Raw genomic sequence first — 21,804 nt, 5'->3', positions numbered from 1 at the left:
TACGATGCAGCCACTAAAAAAAGTAATTGTTACTCCTGTGTAGAGTTTTCCATGTACAACCAGGAATAATAATAGTACAGCTAATACAGTTAAAAAACTAATTAATAAAATAAGTGAAAAATGGAAGTTATTGAATAATTGTGTACATGTAGGATTTACACCTAATATTACGCAAGTTATAAGGACAATTTGTTTTTTTAAATAATTTATTTATTGATGGTAAAAAGTAGAAAGCGTTGCACGTGCAGTGAAACATCCTGAGCCGTCTGATTAGTGATGAACGAGGAGCATGAACTGATGGCTTTCCCATTTTGCTAACACGAGTTGGGAAAAAAAAAAAGTTATAATATGCCAATCACATATTATCCTATATGGCATGTATTAATCAATTACAATTCCTTTTTAAAATTTACCTATCCTATTATAATTTATAAAAATTTGTTTTTATTATACTTCTCTCACCAAAAATATATTTAACATGGTGTGATTGTTGTACAAAAAAAAAATTTTCCAAGTATTTAGAGCATGACATATGTTACGTCGTACTATCTTTTTAATATACTGTCTTGATTCAGACAAATTATTTTAAAATTAAAATAAATTTTTAAATTCAAATACCAAATAAATTAACGACTCATCAAATCGTCCCAATAACATTTTGCTGAAAAGTTATTCAACAAAATCATGCTCATATGCGCGGGCGCGCCCGGACGCACAAAAAACAAACTATCTTCAAAGATGCATGTTATAAATGGGCGAAACAAATATATGTCTTCGGGGAACTTTTCCTGACGGTATCAGCAGTTACAGGTGTGCATAGCCATGGCTTAGCCTGTGAGTGGTGAATCCCATTAATTAATATGTAAGAAGGTTAAGATTAAAATAAAATAAATGGGGGTGTTTGGTGCTGGCCCATTGAATATTGCAGCAGTGGCAGAGTGGACAGAGTAGGAGGAAGGAGACAACTAACGGCCACTTTGTGCTCAAAAAGTTCGAACTTGCAGGACCTTTTGGTCAATCCTCGCCAAACTCGCTCTTTCTTTGAATAATGGATGTAACAACTCAGTGCTTTTCACCCATCAGTTCTAGTGTAAGTGACAAAAAAATTTAATTTCAAATTCGAAATCTAATTAATTTATATTTTTAATTAAATTTATTTTTTAAAAAATAAATGAAATGAATAACATGCCATCTTTTTCTCTTTAAAAAAAAAACTTGTGCGTTTCAATTCTCTCATACGTTCACGGCCCAGGTTAATAAATTGTTTAAATTTTTTTTATTAGACACATATTTCTGTAAAGAATTAAAAACTAACTAATCTGATCTTTCTAGGTGACGAATTATGAAGGTCAAATTATAAGAAAATATGATAATTTTACATCCAAAAATACCCTGAACAAGCTATTATCATGGGTTGCCGAGCTAATAATGACAATGTTTATTTTATATTATTGTTACTAAGTTTCTTGTCCCCATCAAATGTACAAGATATTATTTCAGATTTTACTTGATAAAAAAAACTGATTATTTATTTAGCCATACGATGCATTTTTGAATTGACGTCCAATCCGTTTGAAAGTATACTCGTAGGTTCAGGTCAGGCGCAAGGGCGCATGCCTTAGCATACTGGGTTTTAAATTGGAAAGCACATGACCCACTCATGAGATCCATAGCCACAGATCTACCACTATGTTTTCAATACTTTTTTTTTTTCATTATTTTTTTTTTAATCTCTCTAAGTTGAACATGCTAGTGCTGAGATACCAACCAAGTGAGCTTCTTAGCAGCGGCAAACTAACTGTTTTGTTGATGTATCACCAAAAGAAATATTATCGAATGCACAAACCTCATTGCACGGAGAATAATAGTTTCGAATCAGGACTTTCCATTTTCTAGGGCACAAAAAATACACCTAATTAATTTTCATCGTAAACAGATTAATATAATCAACTTTTTACTTGTCTTATACTTGAATTTTTTTTTTAATACCAGGAAAGTAAATGTATAGATTTCTAAAATTATCCAAGTGGTTTAGGTTGCTCTTCACTTCAGAAAAGTCCAATGATAGAAAAAATAAAGTAAACATATAGCCTAATAGACTATGTCACAGCAATAATTTCCTATTGGGAAGGGGCCAAAGAGAAAAAGATGGGGGCAAATAATTAATTTTGGGTGAAGTGGTCCATGGTTGGTTAGGGACCATAATGGGTAAATAAGGTCAACAAGCCTCAGAAAATGGTTATTCAAGAAGGTTAATAAGTTGGGTCCACATAAATGAATGTGGCTTGAACCCATCCTTTTCTTCTATGCAGTGTCGGTAACGTCATTTACCCAAAAAATCAAGATCCGAATCTGAAGTAGGCCAATCAAACCTACCTTACTAATTGATCTTAAGTATATTAATTACGGTCCATTAAGAACATGGATATAATTAATTTTCAGGGGGCTAATTTAGTGGGGTTGTTAGTTCGCATGATGCAGGATGCGCAGGTAATCTTGTCTTGTCATGCCTTGCATTATTTGTCAAGCTACTTTGCTGTATCATCCTCTAAATATACACCTTTTTTAAAAAGTTTTTGAAAATTTAACTATGTACCTTAGATCTAAGAATAATATTAGTAGGCATATGTGGAAGTAATTGTTTAGTTCCCGAGCCAATCCACATTTGTATATAGTAGATTCATTGCAATGCGACAAACTTGTGCTCTCGGATTAAATTCTAAGGCACTGTTCTGATGGAACAAAAGATAAAAAAAAAAAAAATAGAAACTTTGTTTTTTTGTTTTTTTCCCCAAAAGAAACGTGATGGCACTGTACGATCGATATGACGATATGAAAGAAGGGAGTTTTGTGACTTTTGTCGGTGCCAAATCTTAACTCGTTTAGTCGGTCTTTTAATTATTTGGGGCCACTGGGCTAGTGAATAATTTAACTATACATAACATCAGGACACTAAAAGACCTTAATTTTTCTTAAAAACAAAAAAAAAAAACTTAATATTTGGATAAGACAGCAAAGCGAATCCTCTCATTCTAAAACAAACAGTTCTTATCCCGTTTGAAAGCCCAAATCCTAGTTGTTACCCGGAACGCTGTTGAAGGGTGCACGCATTAAATTCCACGGCATCCTCAAGGGTTTGAATTTATGTGTTCCCTCCTTCCATGTGAAATAAGACGAACTCCTAACCGAACCTGAGGAGTCGAACTCCTAATAGATCCTGTAACACTCCTCGTTTGGCCTCGTTTGTGCGCGGGTTCGCTTGGGAGTGGAAAAGTACTAGTAAATCACGAGCCCAACCAATTAGATGATCATTGAAATGCTCAAGATCTGATCATCTCAGTTCGCGGCGCGACCCAGTCGGATCATCCCGACCTACATAATTCACACAAACTGAGAACAATTACATATGACATATTGCCTCAGCTTTTGATCATTTTGATTTAAATTATCCCTTCAAGGAGTCGACTTTGTTATTTTTATGGAATGTTATATCAGCACGTTCCGAGCCGCGTGTTTGATTGCAAAAGACACGGCGTTCAATCCTCTACGATATGACCGGAGTTCAGTTTCCCATCATAACATCAAAGCAACTCAAATCTGTTCAGTTTTCACGCAACTAGCAGATTTGGCATTGCTTTGACACCCACAATTTTCTTGAACACCACTTATTTTGCACAGTGTTGGCGGTGAAATAGTCAAAGAACAAAGGCCTTTTCTTAGGAAGCGGAAGAGGCATGCCAAAGTCGTAAAAAGAATAGCATTGTTCAATCAAAGCTGAAGACACTAATATCTCAGTGATCTTAGATTTGTTCTAGTATTTTTATCAAAAGTAAGCTAATTAAATGCAATCAGGAAATACAACAGAGATCAATTTTTTGGTTGTGGGGTGGTGGTGGGGGGGGTTTGTGACAAATAACTAGTTTAGTATATCTCGTCATCAGGGATCTCTGGCCTTAAAAACTTGCTTGGATCTTTACTAATTTCCTCGTAATTCAATCTTGGCTTCACCTTCTCTGGAACAGGCTGAAGTGGAATAATTGAATCCTGATCGATCACTCCATCGATGATCCCGTATTCAACTGCCTCGATTGGGCCCATATACCGATCCCTATCGATATCCTTCTGGACCTGCTCAAACGTGCGGCCCGTAAAACCCGCAATAATCCTGATCATGTTGTTCTTGTTGTGCATGATCTCTTTTGCTTGGATCTCCACATCAATGGCTTGACCACTGGCGCCACCAAGGGGCTGGTGGATCATTATGCGGGTGTTCGGCATCGCGAACCGCTTGCCCTTAGTGCCAGCCCCAAGGATAATAGAAGACGTAGATGCGGCGATGCCGAGGGCAACGGTTGAGACATCGGCCCTCACGAGCTGGACTACATCGTAGATGGCCATTGTCGCACTAAAAAGAAAAAGAAAAGGCAATGATATGAATCAAGAAATCAGATGATTTAACGAGCATGCTGAGCAAGAAATTGAACTTCGAAGGCACAAGAATTGAACTTTGCATGAAAATCTTGCTAAGCATGCCTCTTTTGTTTACGCAAGGGACGTGTTGTTAACTAAGCAGATAGCAACATCAATCCTTACACTAAGCATTGTAAATCATTAATCCTTTTACACCAAACATTTTAAATCTCATCTGAAAAGCCATTCATCAGCTTTTACATATGTGTAAGGTGACAAGCACTAAGGGTTGCGGATCAAGACCATTTTTCACTTGATATAGGAATATATTTATTACATGCAAAATTCCTTCAAAATACTTGTGGCGGGTGCTTTAATGGTCAACGGGTACATAAAGGAAAAGTTGTGCACTTTCAAGAATCTTGCGAACATTGCGGAGATCTCTCCTTAATAAGTTTTATTAAAGCCTTTGATTCGGATAGAGTAATACGCTTATAAGGCTGCCACCAGAAAAGTGATGGGAACTTCCGCTACATTCTGAAGGAAGTACAACAACATATGGGTCACAAATGGTGTCAAGATAGATATAGTGATCGAGAATAGCATGATAGGACTCAATACTACCTTGAAATGGACCAACTGGCTACCAAGTTACATTTGCAACTTTTAACCTACATAGAGCCTCAAAGAACTTATTAAGTCTTATTTCAATTTTTTTCTTCTCTTCGTGCCAATTTTGATAAATTGAACCATGAAAATAACTTCTGTGGGTCGAAATATGAAAGACAGTAGCTTAAAGCATGTCCTATAATTTGAATGTGTTAACTTGAAAGCGATGTATGGGAGGCTGGAAAACTACATTCAAGGTGAAGAACCAAGTAAATCTCTAGAAATTCTACATCCTAAACTGCAAATGGAACGTTATCATAAATATGATAAAAAGTAATCGGGCACGTCAGGCTCTAGCCATTATAGGTCTTCGAACAGTCAAATCACACAACCTTAGCCGATAAATGAGAGAGGCTGTTTTTCTGATTAGAAGCCCTACTGCCGTAGTGAACTCATCACTGCACCCGGGTCACCACCGTCTAAAATAATAACCAACCCGATGACTAGTTATGCAATCTAATTCAAGAAGTTCTTCCAGTTATTTCCTAAACATTCCCAAGTTGCGCACATTTTATATAATTTAACAGGTTTTTCACCACACAAAGTGTTCCTCCTGGAGATAATAGGTCCGAAAAGTTCTAAACACAAAAAGAAGAGTATATTTCGCACATACTTATCTAAGCATAAAAGAGGAATAACACAGATCGCAAATAGTGGCGTGGTGAATTATATGCAAGAGGGAAACAGTACATTAGATCGAGAACCTAGATTTTGGAGGGATTGTGGGGTCGATCTCACCTGAGCGAGCCGCCGGGGGAATTGATGAAGAGGCGGATGTCCTTGGTCGGATCCTGGGCGTCGAGGAGGAGGAGTTGGCTGATGATGGCGTCGGCGACGAAGTCGTCGATGCCGCTCCCGAGGAAGACGATCCGCTCCTTCAGCAGCAGCCCCATCACGTCCGACTCCGCCCCCCTCATCGCCGTCGCCGGAGTCTGGGGCGCCGAATCGAGCGGCGAGATCGCGGGGCCGGCCCCAAACCCTAACCCCAATCCGACGTCTCCGGCGTGGGAGGAGAAGGGCTTAGTGGGGGAGGAGGAGACGAGGGCGCGGACGCGGAGAGAGGGGGATGCGGGATAGGAGAGCGAGCGAGGTTTTAGGGTTTGAGGGGAGGAGGAGATGGGGAGGGGGTAGGGTTTAAGGGGAGAGGAGAGGGAGAGAGAGGCCATGGATGCTGCTGCGGCGGCGGCGGCGGCGGCGGAGGAGGAGAGAAGTGTGCGCGGAGTGAGGAAGAGCCGAGAACTGGTTAATGGCTTATCTCCGTAGTTCGGATTTTGGGTTCGGATTTTGGTGGGTTCGGATCCTTTCTATATAATCCGTATTACCAAATTTTTTTTTTAAAAAAAAACTCGGAAAAAAAAACCTCTCTCTCTCTCTCTCTCTCTCTCTCTCTCTCTCTCTTCCGCTGCTAGGGTTTTATCGCATCTCCTATTCCCGCGTCGTCCCTCGCGCGTACATCGCCCACCATGCCGACGCAGAAGAGCAAGAAGAGAAAGGCAAAAAAAAAAAAAAAAATTGACGCCTCAAACCCCTAATTTTACCATCGACCTGTTATTTTCCACCTTTTTTTTCCCCTTAATTTTTCTCTGTTTTTTTTTAAAAAATATTTTGATTGTTTTTTTTTTTTTCCCCAGTTTGTAGCGGATGGGGTGTTCTTCGCGGAGCTGAACGAGTTGCTGACGAGGGAGCTCGCCGAGGATGGATACTCGGGCGTGGAGGTTCGGGTCACGCCCATGCGCACCGAGATCATCATCCGAGCCACCAGGACTCAGAACGTTCTCGGTAAAAATATCACCACCACCACCACCACCCACTCGCCCACTCTCTTTCTCTTTCTCTTTTTATTGCTTTTATCTCCTCTCTTTAACTCTACCTTCGGCCACCTTTTGTTCTGTGTTTTTAATGAGTGGGAATCTATCTATCTTTTATTATGGATTGAATTAAATCTATATCTGCAGAGCTATGTAACTATGCCTATTGTAATATGACACTTTCTTTCAGTATGAGAAATAGTTGGAAAGTTTAACCATAGGACCAAAGTTATAATCACTAGAATCTTCCCTTTGTCCTGGTTGAAGTTTGTTTCTTCAACCCAAAACAGTCCTTTGATCGAGCGATACTGTGGCATTGCAAATCCATCCAATTTATTTGCCCTTTGTATCTGCATATCTTAGCGATCAATTCGACTTTTCTGGGGTTTTTTTCTCCCCATTAACATTGCTTTTGGGTCTTATTTGAAAGGTGAGAAGGGGAGGAGGATAAGGGAATTGACCTCTGTTGTCCAGAAGCGGTTCAACTTTCCTGAGAATGGCGTGGAGCTTTACGCTGAGAAGGTTAACAACAGAGGGCTATGCGCCATTGCCCAGGCCGAGTCTTTGCGCTACAAGCTTCTTGGAGGCTTGGCCGTTAGAAGGTATTCCATGCAAATTCTATCTTTAGCTTGTTACTATCAATCACTTAAGTGGTGACTGGTGACGATCGTTGATGATAGTCTATATTTTTGTGAAAAGTTCATCTGATATGCTAGGCTCACTTGGTTGCTTTCGATAATCGTAGATCTGGGCCTTCTCCTGCGTCATAAGGATTACTTATTTAGATTCACAAATCATACTTTTCTTTTGCAGCGCCGTTTCAGTGTAATGTACTTTCTCATACCACGGACATGGTTATTTTATAGTGCATCTAATCTGTGTTATTCGTTGCTCCTTTTGCAGGGCCTGCTATGGTGTCCTCCGCTTTGTTATGGAAAGTGGTGCTAAAGGTTGTGAGGTTAGTGCAAAGATAAGTAGCATTAGGTTGATGTCTCAAACTGTTTTACTTGGTATCTGATACTATATTATCACTTCAGGACAAAATAGATAGCAGGGCATACAATAACAGAACTGTATTTATCACCTTAATTCTGCTTATCATCGCATAATAGAGGCTATATCCTTTCGCAGGTTATAGTAAGCGGAAAGCTTAGGGCTCAGCGTGCCAAGTCGATGAAGTTTAAGGATGGCTACATGATTTCCTCTGGTCAGCCTGTCAAGGAGTACATTGACTCGGCTGTGAGGCACGTTCTGCTTAGGCAGGTGAGTCCCGAGATTATTTTTAACAATTTCGCAACTTGAAATCAAGTTACAATAATTTAAGTTTTTTTGGGGGTTCGGATTAAGCCCATAGCCATCAATTAAAAGCCAGAGTTTCATAAGTTGTTTTAGCTACTGAATAAAATTAAATTCCTGCAGGGAGTTCTTGGCATAAAGGTGAAGATCATGCTGGATTGGGATCCGAAAGGTAAGCAAGGCCCGAAGACTCCGCTCCCTGATCTTGTCACGATCCACGCCCCCAAGGATGAAGAGGAGTTAATCATGAGGCCCCCATCAATTGCTCTAGAAATTTAATTTCAATGGTTGTTGGTTTTCTTATTTTTCATTTCTACCCACTTCGTTTATTTCATTTAGAAATAAACTTAGCTAGAAATGTGAATCAATTAGGATGCGAATATGGGACCTTGGATATCAACTACCAAGTCCTTTACTACTTGCACTAGGGACTTTTCTTATTTTTTATTTCGGGGAGTGAAAGAATGGGTTTCTCTCTCCAATTGTTTGGTGAAAAAAACTGTTTAGGTTGTTAATTTATTTACTTGGTCTTATGAGGTATATTCTGTGCATATAGTATGTTGTAGACCAAGTTCATTTCCTCGCACCGGCACTACTTGCTACTGCAAAGTGCTATTGTCTTATCTTTTTTTCTTTTAGCCCCGAGATAGTTGTTCAGCAGATCGTCGTTCTTGTTTGGTCTGAGTTTTGGAACATCTTTTTCTACAATAATAAGCATGAGCACCACATCAAACAGTCCGCTGCAGTTATGCTAATTCTGAAGTATGGAAATGAATTAGTTCGATTCAACTCAATAGAGTTCAGAGAGTTCAAGCTGGAATTTAGACTAATTCTAGCAGAGGTCACACTCGATATTTGAGTAAATCAAATCATAGGTCGGGAAAAATTCATGGGCTGATTCGGTGTAATTTGTAAGTGCAAACAAGATTTATTATGAACATTCTTTTCCATCACCTCAAGCAATCCATTACAGTATTAGCAGTAACTCATTACTTTGCAACAGAAGCACACAAATAGTATAAACCAGAAGAAGCATACCACGCATATCGCCATGAATTAACCTTAAATACACCACACTAAAAAAGTACCCAAAAAATAAGAGGAGGACGTGAAAAGCAAAACCATTCCAGATATGCAAGGAATCTCTGGCAGAGAAAAATCCAGCAATCTTCTATGTAACAAATAAACATTGAAACATTTGTGAAGATAAACAGAAAGCTTAGAGTTCATCCATCACAACAGAATGAATAGATTGTTCACTAGCTTTTGCTTCCATCACTAAGTCGAGCTTCTTGTGTTTCTCTAGCTCCATCAGGTAGATCTTTTCGGCCTCGGGCATTGTTCCCATGATAGCGCGAAGCCGGAAGTTCATCTCTTCCACCTTCCCCATGAGTATATCATTTGTGAACATACCATTGAAAACTTTTCCGATTGTGTCCCAACTCTCTATTAAGGGCAAGAGGATGATAACCACAGAAGCAACGGTACCCCAGGCAATGGCAATGACAGCCCAGAAAGTGAAGTAACCCAAACTGAATTTCCCTGCATAAGTTGAATTATAATTTTCATCGGCACAAGTCATCTGCAATAAAACCTAAACCATAAACATTTTCATCTTACAATAACCACATAACAAGCAATGTTCTCTAACTCCTTTGAAAGTCAAAATTAAGTACCCAAAAAATCGGACGACAGCACCAGGATCCCCAACCATATTAGACGGCTTTAGTTTTGTCCCTTTTTTCTCTTCTCTTTCTTTTAAGTGCTTTTAGATGTTTCTTCTTAAGTGCCTTTGAATTGTTAACTATGCTTTGCCTTCCATCTCCATCTTACCCTTTTTCACGAAGTTTCTTAATTAAAGTGGAAGGATATGCACAGCTAATCACTAATTGCCAGATGAGAAGTCCAATCGGGCACCTAACTTTGCAGTCTACTTGCATGTTACTAATTTCTATCCAATTCGATGGAGGAACTTAAGTAAGGGGATAAAATTGCAACCAAATGAACAGATTATGGAAGTAATTGTAACAGTTGGAGAGTTCAGGACCAAACTAAAACTACACATGAAAGTTGAGTGGCCGTAGTTGAGCATCCCTAGTGCAATTGCCCCCTAAATAAATATTCCATGGCAACTGCAAGTAAAAATGCTTGTTGTTCTTCTTAATAGAGCACTAAGATCACTACCATGATACTGCAAAGGCTAGATACAGATACTCAACCTATTGAAGTGATGAACTAACCTAATACTAACCTTTTTCTCAATTGCAGCATACAAGATAAACTTTTGGACGAAGAGAAATGGAAATAATATAACAAATACTTACGTGCTGGGAGTGAAAGAACTGGCCACAAAATGCCAATGATAGCTGTAAAAGCCACACCCCACTTAATAATCCAAATCTTTGCTCTCAACAGCTTCTCCTCCTTAAACTCTTCATCAGGAACATGGGTATGTATTTTCTCGACCATCGTGATCTGCTTTGTAGTCTCCCAATCATAGTCCTGAGGCGACAAAAAGCTACAGACTGCATGAACAAACCCTCCAGTTAATATCGACACTAAGTTCCCAGCAAGCATGGGAGCATTCCGTCCAGTGGTGTCGAGATTTACACGGCCATATTCTACTTTTGTTACAGTTAACCACGTGATTATCCCAAGAATGCAGCCGACAATGGTACCAAGCATGGCGCCAAAGGCATTGGCCTTTCTCCAAAGAAGCATGAAAGCAATGGGCATGACGGCTGAGCCTATAATTACACCCATGGCAAGATACATCCAACCGAGAGAAACTCCTGCCTTGTTTAAGATCACGGCTAAGACACCCATAAAGCACCCAAAGGCAAGAACAACTGCCCTCGAGACTTTTAGAATCTGTTTTCCAGTGGCATCTGGGTTGATGTAAGTTCGGTAGATATCATAGGTGCAGAGAGAAGAGACTGCTATTAGTTCTGATGACCCAGCTGATGTCACGGCCCTGCAATGAGTGGTTGAATTAAAATTGTTTATGAGCTATAAAGAGAACTACCTAAAATTAAAGAAGTACCTCACAATATCATCAATCAAATGTTATGTCATAGAGCCTATGGGAATGCATGGATTTCTCGTTCAGCGTAAAGAACAGTAACTTACATAAAAAGCATTGTGAGAAGGAGAACTGATCCAGCTTTCCCCATCAAGGCTATAGCTGTAGCAGGAGGGACAAGACCTTTGCCAGCCTCAGCTGCTGTTAATGGAAGATCCAAAGCAAGTGCACCAAGACCCAGTGAGGTCGCCAAGGAGAACGGCACAGCAAACCAGACGAGTCCACCCAACAGGTATCCCTTGTGGGTTGACGATGGTCGTGCAGCTATGGCACTCATCCAATATCCCTGGAACGAAAGAAAGTTCCATGTTTAGAAATTTTTCATTGATAAAAGTCTCTGACCTTTTATCTCATTAAGGAAGTCTCATGAGCTTTTATTTACACTTGAAAGGGGAGATGCCTCAACGGTGTGTATCATGTGTTGTGTTTCAGGCGGCCTTGTATAAAACTGATAAGTTTCACGATTATATATATATATATATATATATATATATATATATATATATATATATATATATATATATATCTTATGCTTCAAATAATCTCTTGTGAAATACAATGCCATCACACTGATAGGCCTACCTAATTGGTAGAAGATAGAGATCCAAAAGTTGTGAATGACCTGTTAGTAGACCGTGAAAAACTCATCGGCTGGTTCCAATTTTAAGTAACCACAAGGGAATTACCCATTTCCTTCTAGATAGCCAGCCTATTTTTAGCTATCCCTTTTCCAGATATTTGATAGGGGACTTGAAAAGCTCATACTACCCCATTAAAATCCTTCAAATTTCCAAGTATGAAATCTGCCTATGCAAGCATTTAACTAAAACTAAACATTCACTACGGTCATTTTATTAGACTTCTGCTTCATTAATCATGATTTACATATGGTCATATGAGACAAATAATTCAAAATCTGTTAATATCTCTTAAATTGTTTTCTGTCACAGTATCATTTCTCAACAGTTTCAAGGCTAGCCCGCACATTTAAAACAAAATGAAAGAAATGAATGAAATTGTGTTATTCAAGTATTATGCAGGAAAAATTATAATAGAATGAGTGAAAACTCATGACTTCTACCAACAAATTTGGATAAACAAAAACTTACATTGTCCACAAAGACAGTACCAAAGTTCCCAACAATGTTAATAATTCCAAAGACAAGGCCGCCTGAACTCAACATGGTCAAGTAGGAACCTTTGTAGTTCCCACTTACGGGTCCACAAGCTTGCCCAGTATGCGAGAGGGGTTCCTGACACACTCTTGATTTGCTCGCCACCTCCAAAAGATGGTGGTATACAACTTTTGGGCTCCCGAGCTTACTGCTTGCCGTATAAACCAAGTAAACAAAGATGACCAAAACAACGTGTACTGGAAAAAAAAAACGAGTTCAATGTTAGGAACTAAAGATGTATAACAATGCAAATTTAACAACTCAATTTGAGAGGAAAAAAACGTTAGAAATATTATCAAATAAATTCCTATCTGTAACTTCGCTAGAAAATGGAAGATTAGAATACATATTTAAAACTGCATCCCACATATTTTGAATTGTCAAGGGCCAGGACATCAGGGACCCTAATACAAAGGACTCAAATAACCATAACAAGACGGCAAAGAAAAAACTACTCAGATTGTTTAAAACTAAGGTCAGCTCATAATTCCATAATTGGAGTTCCATTTTCTTGAATATATCATATTTCGCTACTCAAAGGGGAATGAGACGTGAGAACAAACCGACTCAGATAACGTACCTATAACTGAGTGAATGTAACTTGCCAAGAAGGTGGCCTTCAGTCCACCAGCCAGAGTATAGACTATCACGCCAAGAGGAATAAGAAAGCTCGCAGCATAAATGTTAACGCCAGTGAGTGCATTTACAACTGCAGAGCCTCCTAGAAGCAGCATAGCAGTGACAATTATATTTGTCATGAAACAGAATACGAGAAATACCACGTGGGCAGCAGTTCCCCATCTGTAAACAATACAGATTACAGTCACATACAGAATAACACCAGGCAATAATATTCTCCTTACCACAATTTTGCAACCTTTTTCACTTACCTGGCTTTGACAATTTCACAAACAGTATGTGCTTTAGGAGCCTTTCTTTTGATCTCAATAGCCATGATGCCAAACAAAAGCACCTGTTAAAAGGGTTAAAGGGAAAGAAAAGATTTAAGAGGAACAATTAACTTGCTATTTTCTTATGCGTTAGCATCATTAACATATGGGATGAATCAAAATACCTGAATTGTAGCACCACTTGCGTACCAGAATGGGCCGCTGACGCCATATTCCCAGGCGACGTTGGAGCTTTGCAATATTGTCGCAGCCCACGTCCACTTAAGAACACAAAGCTCATGAGATGAATCACAGGTTTATACACAAAGATTGGATTGAGACTGCAATGCACAGGAGAAAACTTAATGATAAGCACCTGCGAGACGATGACACTAGCAATCAGTCCGGTCTTGACACTCCTTCCGGCAGTGTTGAACCACTCCGATGTGTGCACAGAGCCGACATATCGTTTCTCTAGCCACACCTAGAATCAATTGCATGGTAAATTGTAAGAAGTTTATGCTACTCTGTTTGCTGATCCGATTGCGCAGAAGCTCATGCTACTCTTATAGAATCATTTAGATTATCCAAATTCAGAAATTAAACAACACAACATCCTGCTGCTTCCCGTAGAGAAAAGATAGGTTAGGGTTTCCACGAATTACCATAATTCAATATCACTTAAAACCTAACTAAATCTCTCGAATTCTATTTCCAATAAACCAATCAAAACAAAAAAAAAAGAGAATATATTACAGAGAACAAAGAACCTACATCAAAATCCCAACAAATTCTGTTCAAATTGTTTAGAAAAGTATCACACGGATCAATAATTGTGGGGAAAAGAACACATCGAACTCGCCGATTTCAATAAGTGAGAGAGATTTACCTCTTGGGATGAATTTCTTGATCAAATAAACTCCAGGATCGATCGCGAGGGACGAGAGGCGAGGGATATAATAACAAACGAAGAAGAAGAGACGGGAATGATCCATGGAAGAGGTGACAAGGTGAGAAGAAGGGGAAGAAGACGAGGACGAGGGTGTTGTGGTCGGGTTTTGATCTGTCGGGCTCACTTTATATCGGATATCGAGCCCGACCCGATTAAGATTTGGGTCGGATTTACACCCCAAACCGATAGGGGAAAATGTACACAAATACTTTAAGCCAGCGTTTGGTTGGGGGTTAAGGGGTGGAATAACCCCTTAACCCCCAATTTATACCCAAACACCATGAAAAAAGGGTGGGGTTTACTAACCCCACTCTCCCTCCCAACTTTAACCCCGCACGCATCCCGAGCCCTCACCTTTTTCTTCTTTATCAATCATTAACCCCACTCCCCTTCCCAACTTTAACCCCGCACGCATCCCGAGCCCTCACCTTTTTTCTTATTTATCAATTATTATCTTTTTATCCCACCTACTCATTAACCCCACTCCCCTTCCCAACTTTAACCCCGCACGCATCCCGAGCCCTCACCTTTTTTCTTATTTATCAATTATTATCTTTTTATCCCACCTACTCCAACCAAACACAAAAAAATTTTAACACCACTTTAACCCTAAACTTAACCCTATCCCTGGTATAGCTACTTTTTCCTTAACCCCGAACCAAACGGAGGCTAAGTTAATTTAATGAACACAGATCCTCAAAGTAAAACTCTTCCAAATTTAGGAGGAAAAAACAGAAATAGGAGAAAATTCATACATTATGGTGTGTATGAACACAAATCCTCGAAGTAAAACTCTTCCAAATTCACGTTACTGGAATTGTGAGCTACTTGAATCTTTTTTTCTTCTTTTTTTTTTTTTTTTTGTGGTGTGTATATGTGTGGGGAAAAGCAGTTTTGTCGTACATAAACAACCACATACTAGTAGAGGAGGAAATTCATGCATTATGGGCTATACAGGATTTAATGTATTTTTGTGAAATACTTCAGAGGATACGGCATTCCGATTAGAACTTGCAAGTAAAAGTTTGTTTGGCTTGTAGTGATCTTTCTTCACTCAAAAAGCAAAGAAGAAAAGAAAAAAAAAAGGAATATATTAAAGCATCTTTATTATGGTGCTCTAAACATGGAAAATTATAAAGAATATGAAGTTTAAAGAAATGCTTCACAGGAAAAAATAAAGTTGAGTGCATTTTTTTTAAGATTCAAGTTGTGCTATTAAAATAGTGTAAAGTATGAGAAGCGTTTCAGTAAGTTTTCTTTGTTTAGCATATAAAGAACCCCACAAGATAAAAATTGATAAGCGTAAGAATGGGAGCTTATGGAGGTGACAGGCCTTATGGGCGGCCACAAGTAGCTTCTAATTTAAATAATAAATAAATAAATATAACAATAAGTGGAGTTAGAAGAATACTTTTAATAGTAAAAGAAGGGCTTTTTTTGCAAATAGTCCCCTTACAAATTTTTTTTTTTAAATTAGCCCTGTTAAAAATTTATTTGCAAAAATGGCCCTGACCCTACCACACAAGCGCCACGTCAGCGCCACACGGGCGGGCTGGGCCAGATGGTTAAGTTGAACACGGTGAATCATTCACCGTGTTCAATACAAAGTTTTTGTATTGGACACGGTGAACCATTCACCGTGTCTAATACAAATAATTAGACACGGTGAATGGTTCACCGTGTCAAATACAAACACTTCAAACTTAGTTGGGGTATTTGTATGGGACACGGTCAACCATTCACCGTGTCTAATACAAAAATTTTGTATTGAACACGGTGAATGGTTCACCGTGTTCAACTTAAACATCTGGACCCGTCCTGCCCGCGTGGCGCTGACGTGGCGCTTGCGTGGCAGGGACAGGGTCATTTTTGTAAATAATTTTTAGACGGGGCTATTTTTGCAAATAAAATTTGTCAGGGGGCTATTTGTGAAAAAAACGGGTAAAAGAATAGTAATGCAGTGAACTCAATAAAACAGTATCCTTTTCCACACACTATTTGTTGGAGATAATAATAGATTGAATGAAGAAGAGAGAGAGAGAGAGACAGAGGCATACATACGTATACAAGTACATACCAAGAAAGAAGTGAAGACGGCGAAGAAGGCCCCAAAGCCCAAGACGACGGAGTAGCCGACTCCCTGATTCAGCACCGGCTTTCCCCCGAAGAAGCTGCCTTGTCGCACGCACTGCCCTGCACTCGTCAGAGTATAATACTTATCCCCAAAGCCCAGGGGAGGGCACAAAGAAGCCATGTTTTTATTAGTATTATTATGAGCACTATACAATTTGTGTTCTCTCTCTGTTTCTTTCTCCTAAACAGGTTGTTGTTCTTTTATTAGGGAGATTGGGAGAGAGAAGTAAGAGAGAGAGAGATATGGGGGAAGGAGAGGTTCCTTTTGGAGTGTATATAATGAATTCCTCCTTGTTTGGGGAGTACAAGTCAATAGACAATAGCTTCGAAAGTATCTATCCTAATTTGAAGATGTGGGCTCGTTGGGTTCGGAGTCAATGATTGGCCCGGGTGTCCTTTTGAGATGCGGTGTCTTTGCTGACACCAAATCTCAGGCCCTTTTGCACAACCATCTCTGCATTGGTTAGGAATACCATGAAACTGTGCCAAATGTGGACCCCTTCTTTACAAGAGAAAGTTTTATTTGTAACAGTTATCACGTAATAAGTGGCAGAAGCAGTGTTTGATGTTTCAAATTGTTGATGTAAGATCAAATAAGAATTAGCAATTTAAAGTGAAAAAAAAATGATAAGAAAATACAGGCAACTAATGTGTCTCTTGAATTCTCGAAGCTGCGAACGAATTTGATAATGTTTGATTGATTTGTTGCTTAAATAGTCTATGCATCTCACGGGGGAGGTCGAGGGATTTAGAAAAGTGGTGAGATGTGGATTTGCTTGGCATTAATGTGAATTTTAATTGATATTAAATTAAATGTACTTCGTTCCATATTGCTCAGCATAGTTTACTTTTGTGAAAGAAATGGACATTTGTAGTTGGAGATCTTGGAATCTTGTGTTCTTTTCTAATTGCAACTAAACAAACATCAAAAATAGCAAGTTGGACGTATGACCTTAGTGATAAATTGATTGCTCCTGCAAATTGGGCTGCCACATTATTCTTTTTTCTATAGTTGTACAATATTTGTAACTCTTCGGATCATAGCCGGGTTACACGCGACCATGACTACAGCATTTCGAATCAAGTTTATGTTAATTAACTGAAATTCACACTAATTCAGACAGAATTGATACAGCTAATATTTTTATCAAGACGATTGTGCTCGTATATCCTTTTGTGGCTTCAATGAGTTTAAGTAATAATTTTTTTTCAGCGCTAATTAACAAGCAATTGAATGAGTTTGCTCGTGAATTTAGAAGCGACCGTGAGGTCTTTATTCTTTCGTCCATTTATTATAAATGCCAATAGTTTAGTTAATTTGTTAAAGAGTTGACAGGGCAATGAATTGTAGTGCCAATAGTTATTGTAAGTGTATGAATCATCTCATGGTTTCAAGCTCATTGACCTGAGCAACATTTTAGCTTTTCATTTGTATTATTTAAATTGCAGTTAAAATGGCATCAATTTCAAATCTACGCAAAAGATAAATTTATTTCGACAAACAAGAAAGAATATAGATTGCTCTGAAGAGATCAACTTGGCAAGTCATGTTGGGATTCTCAATGGAAATGTCACATTCCTGATGCTGCAGCTTAAAGTTTTTTTTTTTTTTTTTTTTTGAGAGAGATAGGTAGCACGCAACCCGCTTCGTTTATTTCGTTTAGAAATAAACTTAGCTAGAAATGTGAATCAACTAGGATTCGAACTTGAGTCTCGGGTACCACCCACCAAACCCTTTGCCACTTGCTCTAGGGACGGTCGGTGCTGCAGCTTAAAGTTAATAGATACTTTATGCAGAATCTAAAGTCAACTCCAGAGAAACCAACATGCCATTTTAAACAAATTTTCCTCCAATGGTATTGAATCTGTGATGTTATATATATATATATATATATATATAGTATCAGTATATCTCCAAATATTATTAATTTGTATTAGATTGTCATATAGCTGTAATCCAATGCAATTCAAATTTTGGGGGAATGGACTCTACCTATTTCAACTTCAATTTTTTTTTGCCAATTAAGAAAACTTCAATAAATTCTGGAGTCTACGTCTAAGATGTCATACATGGCCACCTCCACGCAAACACATGAGCTAATTTCTACAGGTTAAAAAATAAAAAAGTTCCTTCACAATAATTGTTCAATTACAGCTTTAGCTTTTGCCAAATCGCTGATACTCCAATGACTAGCTAGGCACATGAATGAAAAATTGGCGGTTAATTTAGTTCCTTTTATAGTAATTGTGCACTTTTGCAGTAGCGAGCTCCGTAAACTCTACTTTGCACGCCTGCTTTGCGAAGTTGTGGGTCTGCTTCATACGTGACCTGCAGAGTCGCACGGCCAAACGTTGAAAGATTTTGATCTTCACATAGTGTTTAACTTCAGCGCGAGAGTTTATTTATAACCAAACATGCTCTTAGGATTGGAGAGAGAGAGGGTGTAGGAGAAGTGAGTGCGGCAACAGTGAAGGACGTTAATAATTTCTCCTACACAAACTATCCAAACTTATGACTAACCAGATCTAGACGGTGTAATCAACCGTTCATCACTGCTGGAAACTAAGCAGTGGAAAAGAAAAATAAATTGAATTAGAGAGGGAGATTGAGGAGGAGAGAGCGTGTGTGACGCTAATGATAAGATCCCGGCCCAGCTAAGCCTGTTTTGAAATAAATTCGTTGCAGGTTAAAAATGGCCCATCCAAGAGCATATGTTACGTGCTCCGGCTCGGCCCAAATCTATATATCAAGGCCTAGTTATAGGCTCTTCAAAGAACTAACTATTGTTCAAAACTTGTTTTAATAATGGAATGCACGGTAACAAAATTATGATAGCAATTGGGGGCCGCCTCTTTATTATTTATTCATTATTATTTTTTTTAACAGGATATAAGTATATATAACATGTGTAGTGTAGAAGGACAAACGTTCTACTCAGAAACCCCTTATGAGTTATGGGAGATGTGATGAGAAGAGTTTGGAGACTACTATTTCATTCAACTCATATTTTCAATGGACGGCCCAAATTTTGGCGATGTATCGACCTTTCCAAAGACGATGAGCACGTGAAACTCGTTAATAATCGTTATTATCAAAAAAAAGAAAAGGAAGGTGAAAAGGAAAAAAAAAGAAAAGAAAAGAAGATAATTGACTGAACAGTGCAGATTCCTTGATGTAAAATGGACGGTCACGGTGCTTCCAGGGTGTCCGTTCTTTGACCAGCGCACATGTGACTCGTGCCCTTAACCAAATTAAGATCATGTTTAAGCCGAATTAATTTGCATGACTGGCGCATACTTGAGACTAATCCGTCTTATTATAGATATCTACTGGTATTTATACAGGTTGGACGAAAGATTATAATAATAGGTTTATTAAAATTTAATGATTTTAAACAATTTGTAAGTAAATAATTTGGTTTGATGATAATAAAATTTTGCTTGCAAATTAGAATAGTTGTGAATTTAAGTAACAATAAATAAATAAATTTGAAAAGATATCAAACAGAAGATATAAAGTTTAGAGAGGAAGAAATATATATTTATTATATATATATATATATATATATATATATATATATATATATATATATAAAGCTTGTATATATATATGTATTNGATATTAAGCTGCACGGAGGAGCCGCCGCCTCCCTTTGACCCGAAGTTACAGGAGTGGTATGACTTGGGGACCAAGAAACTCTATTTTTACTGTATGAAATGACGAAAACACCCTCCCCAGTCCCCACCATTTGTTCTTTGTTTATCCTGCCTCTCATAGTCTCGTTACGTCGTATCCTCGAACCCCAAAACCACGAAAAAGTTTAGAATACAATATTTAGTAATATTCTAAATTAATAAAAAATTCTATTTAAGGATTCACCTATTTCATCATTTAAAAAAAATATTTTTATTATAAATTTAAAATAAAAATATATAATTAATTAAAAATAGAAGATGTGATAACCACGTAACGGTGGAAAAGTTATCCCCGCGGGACAACAAAACTCTATTCAAATGAAAAGAGCCCGAACCTTCCGGACTTTATTATTATATTATTATAGCGTAATGGTAGGGAGAGGGCGACCAACTTCCTCAAGGCGAGTTCTTTTCCTATTATGAAATAACAATTATAATAATAATAACAAAAGCACCGCACGAGTGGGCCCCGGTTTATAATTCCGCTCCAATTAGCTCTGTACGTCGAGCTGATCGTCGACTTTTTCGTCGAGGAGCGTGTTTCCGTTATTTTCTGTGTTCTTTTTTTCTATTTTAAAAAATTGACACGCCGCTCCAGAGAGAAAGGTCCACGAATCGCGCGTTACCTGAGTGCGGTCACCTCCCAACCCGGTAGGCGGTAGCCCCATGCCCTGCATTAAATCATCTGTGTCCGTATATTTGATCAAAAATATTCTATAATAACCGACCGTCTCTAGAGCAAGTGGCGAAGGGCTTGGTGGTTGGTACCAAAGGTCCCAAGTTCGAATACTAGTTGATTCACATTTCCAGCTAAGTTTATTTCTTAATGAAATAAACGAAGCGGGTAGCGTTCTACCTATCTCTCAAAAAAAAAAAAATTCTATAATAACTTTATATTGAAACAGATTTTAAATAGTTTTTTTTAATCATGACTATTAGCCCCCGTTTCGTTCGGGGTTAAGAAAAAGTAGCTATTCCAGGAATAGGGTTAAGTTTAGGGTTAAAATGGTGTTAAAATTTTTTTGTGTTTGGTTGGAGGTTGGAGTTAGTCTAGAATAGTGAAAAAAAGTGTTTGGTTGGAGTAGGTGGGATAAGAAGATAATGATTGATAAAGAAGAAAAATGTGAGAGCTCGGGATGCGTGCAGGGTTAAAGTTGAGAGGGGGTGTGGGGTTAATGATTGATAAAGAATAAAAAGGTGAGGGCTCGGGATGCGTGCGGGGTTAAAGTTGGAAGGGGGAGTGGGGTTAGTAAACCCCACTAACCTGGTTTGGGGTGGGGTTTACTAACCCCACCCCAAAAAAATAGTATTTGGGTATAAATTGGAGGTTAAGGGTTATTTCACCCCTTAACTCCCAACCAAACGGTGGCTTAGTCTATCAACAAACTACATAGTCCTCCTCGTAAATTATATTAGTTATCTTATCAATTGATTTTAGAAATATATTATTTTTTGGCCATCTAGATACGCGAATGAGAGATTGCAGACACGTCTAGGCCAAAGTAAAAGTTCAAACTAAGCGGTTTGACTATGGGGACCATGAATAGTAATGATGGGTAAGTGCACCACAGAGTAACGGGACTCGAACCATCACCGAACCGACATACGAATTAGACGTCCTCTCACCTCTGCTAGTATAAAAGATCCTGCGCCGCCGATCGTCCTCGCTGTGTAACGGCGATCCACAAAAAAA

General features: G+C 38.6%; 3 protein-coding genes across 4 annotated transcripts; 1 reads left to right on the top strand and 2 right to left on the bottom strand.

Annotated features, from left to right (window-relative positions):
- Nucleotides 3,736-6,369, bottom strand: LOC109714013 (ATP-dependent Clp protease proteolytic subunit 4, chloroplastic). The gene is made up of 2 exons (XM_020238385.1): nt 5,818-6,369; nt 3,736-4,405 (listed from the first exon to the last, which is right to left on the bottom strand). Exons 1-2 carry the CDS (start codon nt 6,243-6,245, stop codon nt 3,922-3,924), a joined length of 912 nt encoding a protein of 303 aa, XP_020093974.1. The 5' UTR covers nt 6,246-6,369; the 3' UTR covers nt 3,736-3,921.
- LOC109714012 (40S ribosomal protein S3-2) lies at nt 6,436-8,806 on the top strand. Its single transcript, XM_020238384.1, has 6 exons — nt 6,436-6,572; nt 6,711-6,858; nt 7,318-7,489; nt 7,791-7,845; nt 8,019-8,150; nt 8,307-8,806. Exons 1-6 carry the CDS (start codon nt 6,543-6,545, stop codon nt 8,460-8,462), a joined length of 693 nt encoding a protein of 230 aa, XP_020093973.1. The 5' UTR covers nt 6,436-6,542; the 3' UTR covers nt 8,463-8,806.
- On the bottom strand, nt 9,111-16,793 carry LOC109714010 (urea-proton symporter DUR3). Of its 2 annotated transcripts, none has more exons than XM_020238380.1 (9): nt 16,360-16,793; nt 13,707-13,814; nt 13,516-13,611; nt 13,331-13,413; nt 13,021-13,241; nt 12,375-12,637; nt 11,313-11,551; nt 10,508-11,157; nt 9,111-9,725 (listed from the first exon to the last, which is right to left on the bottom strand). In XM_020238380.1, the coding sequence occupies exons 1-9, from the start codon at nt 16,534-16,536 to the stop codon at nt 9,403-9,405; spliced, it is 2,160 nt and encodes a 719-aa protein (XP_020093969.1). In that variant the 5' UTR covers nt 16,537-16,793; the 3' UTR covers nt 9,111-9,402. The 2 variants fall into 2 exon arrangements, with proteins under 2 accessions (XP_020093969.1, XP_020093970.1); XM_020238381.1 differs by lacking the exon at nt 16,360-16,793 and adding an exon at nt 14,220-14,380.

This window comes from Ananas comosus, linkage group 8, assembly GCF_001540865.1.
Source record: "Ananas comosus cultivar F153 linkage group 8, ASM154086v1, whole genome shotgun sequence".
Classification (NCBI taxonomy): domain Eukaryota; kingdom Viridiplantae; phylum Streptophyta; class Magnoliopsida; order Poales; family Bromeliaceae; genus Ananas; species Ananas comosus.
This window is presented reverse-complemented; position numbering and strand designations above follow the sequence as displayed.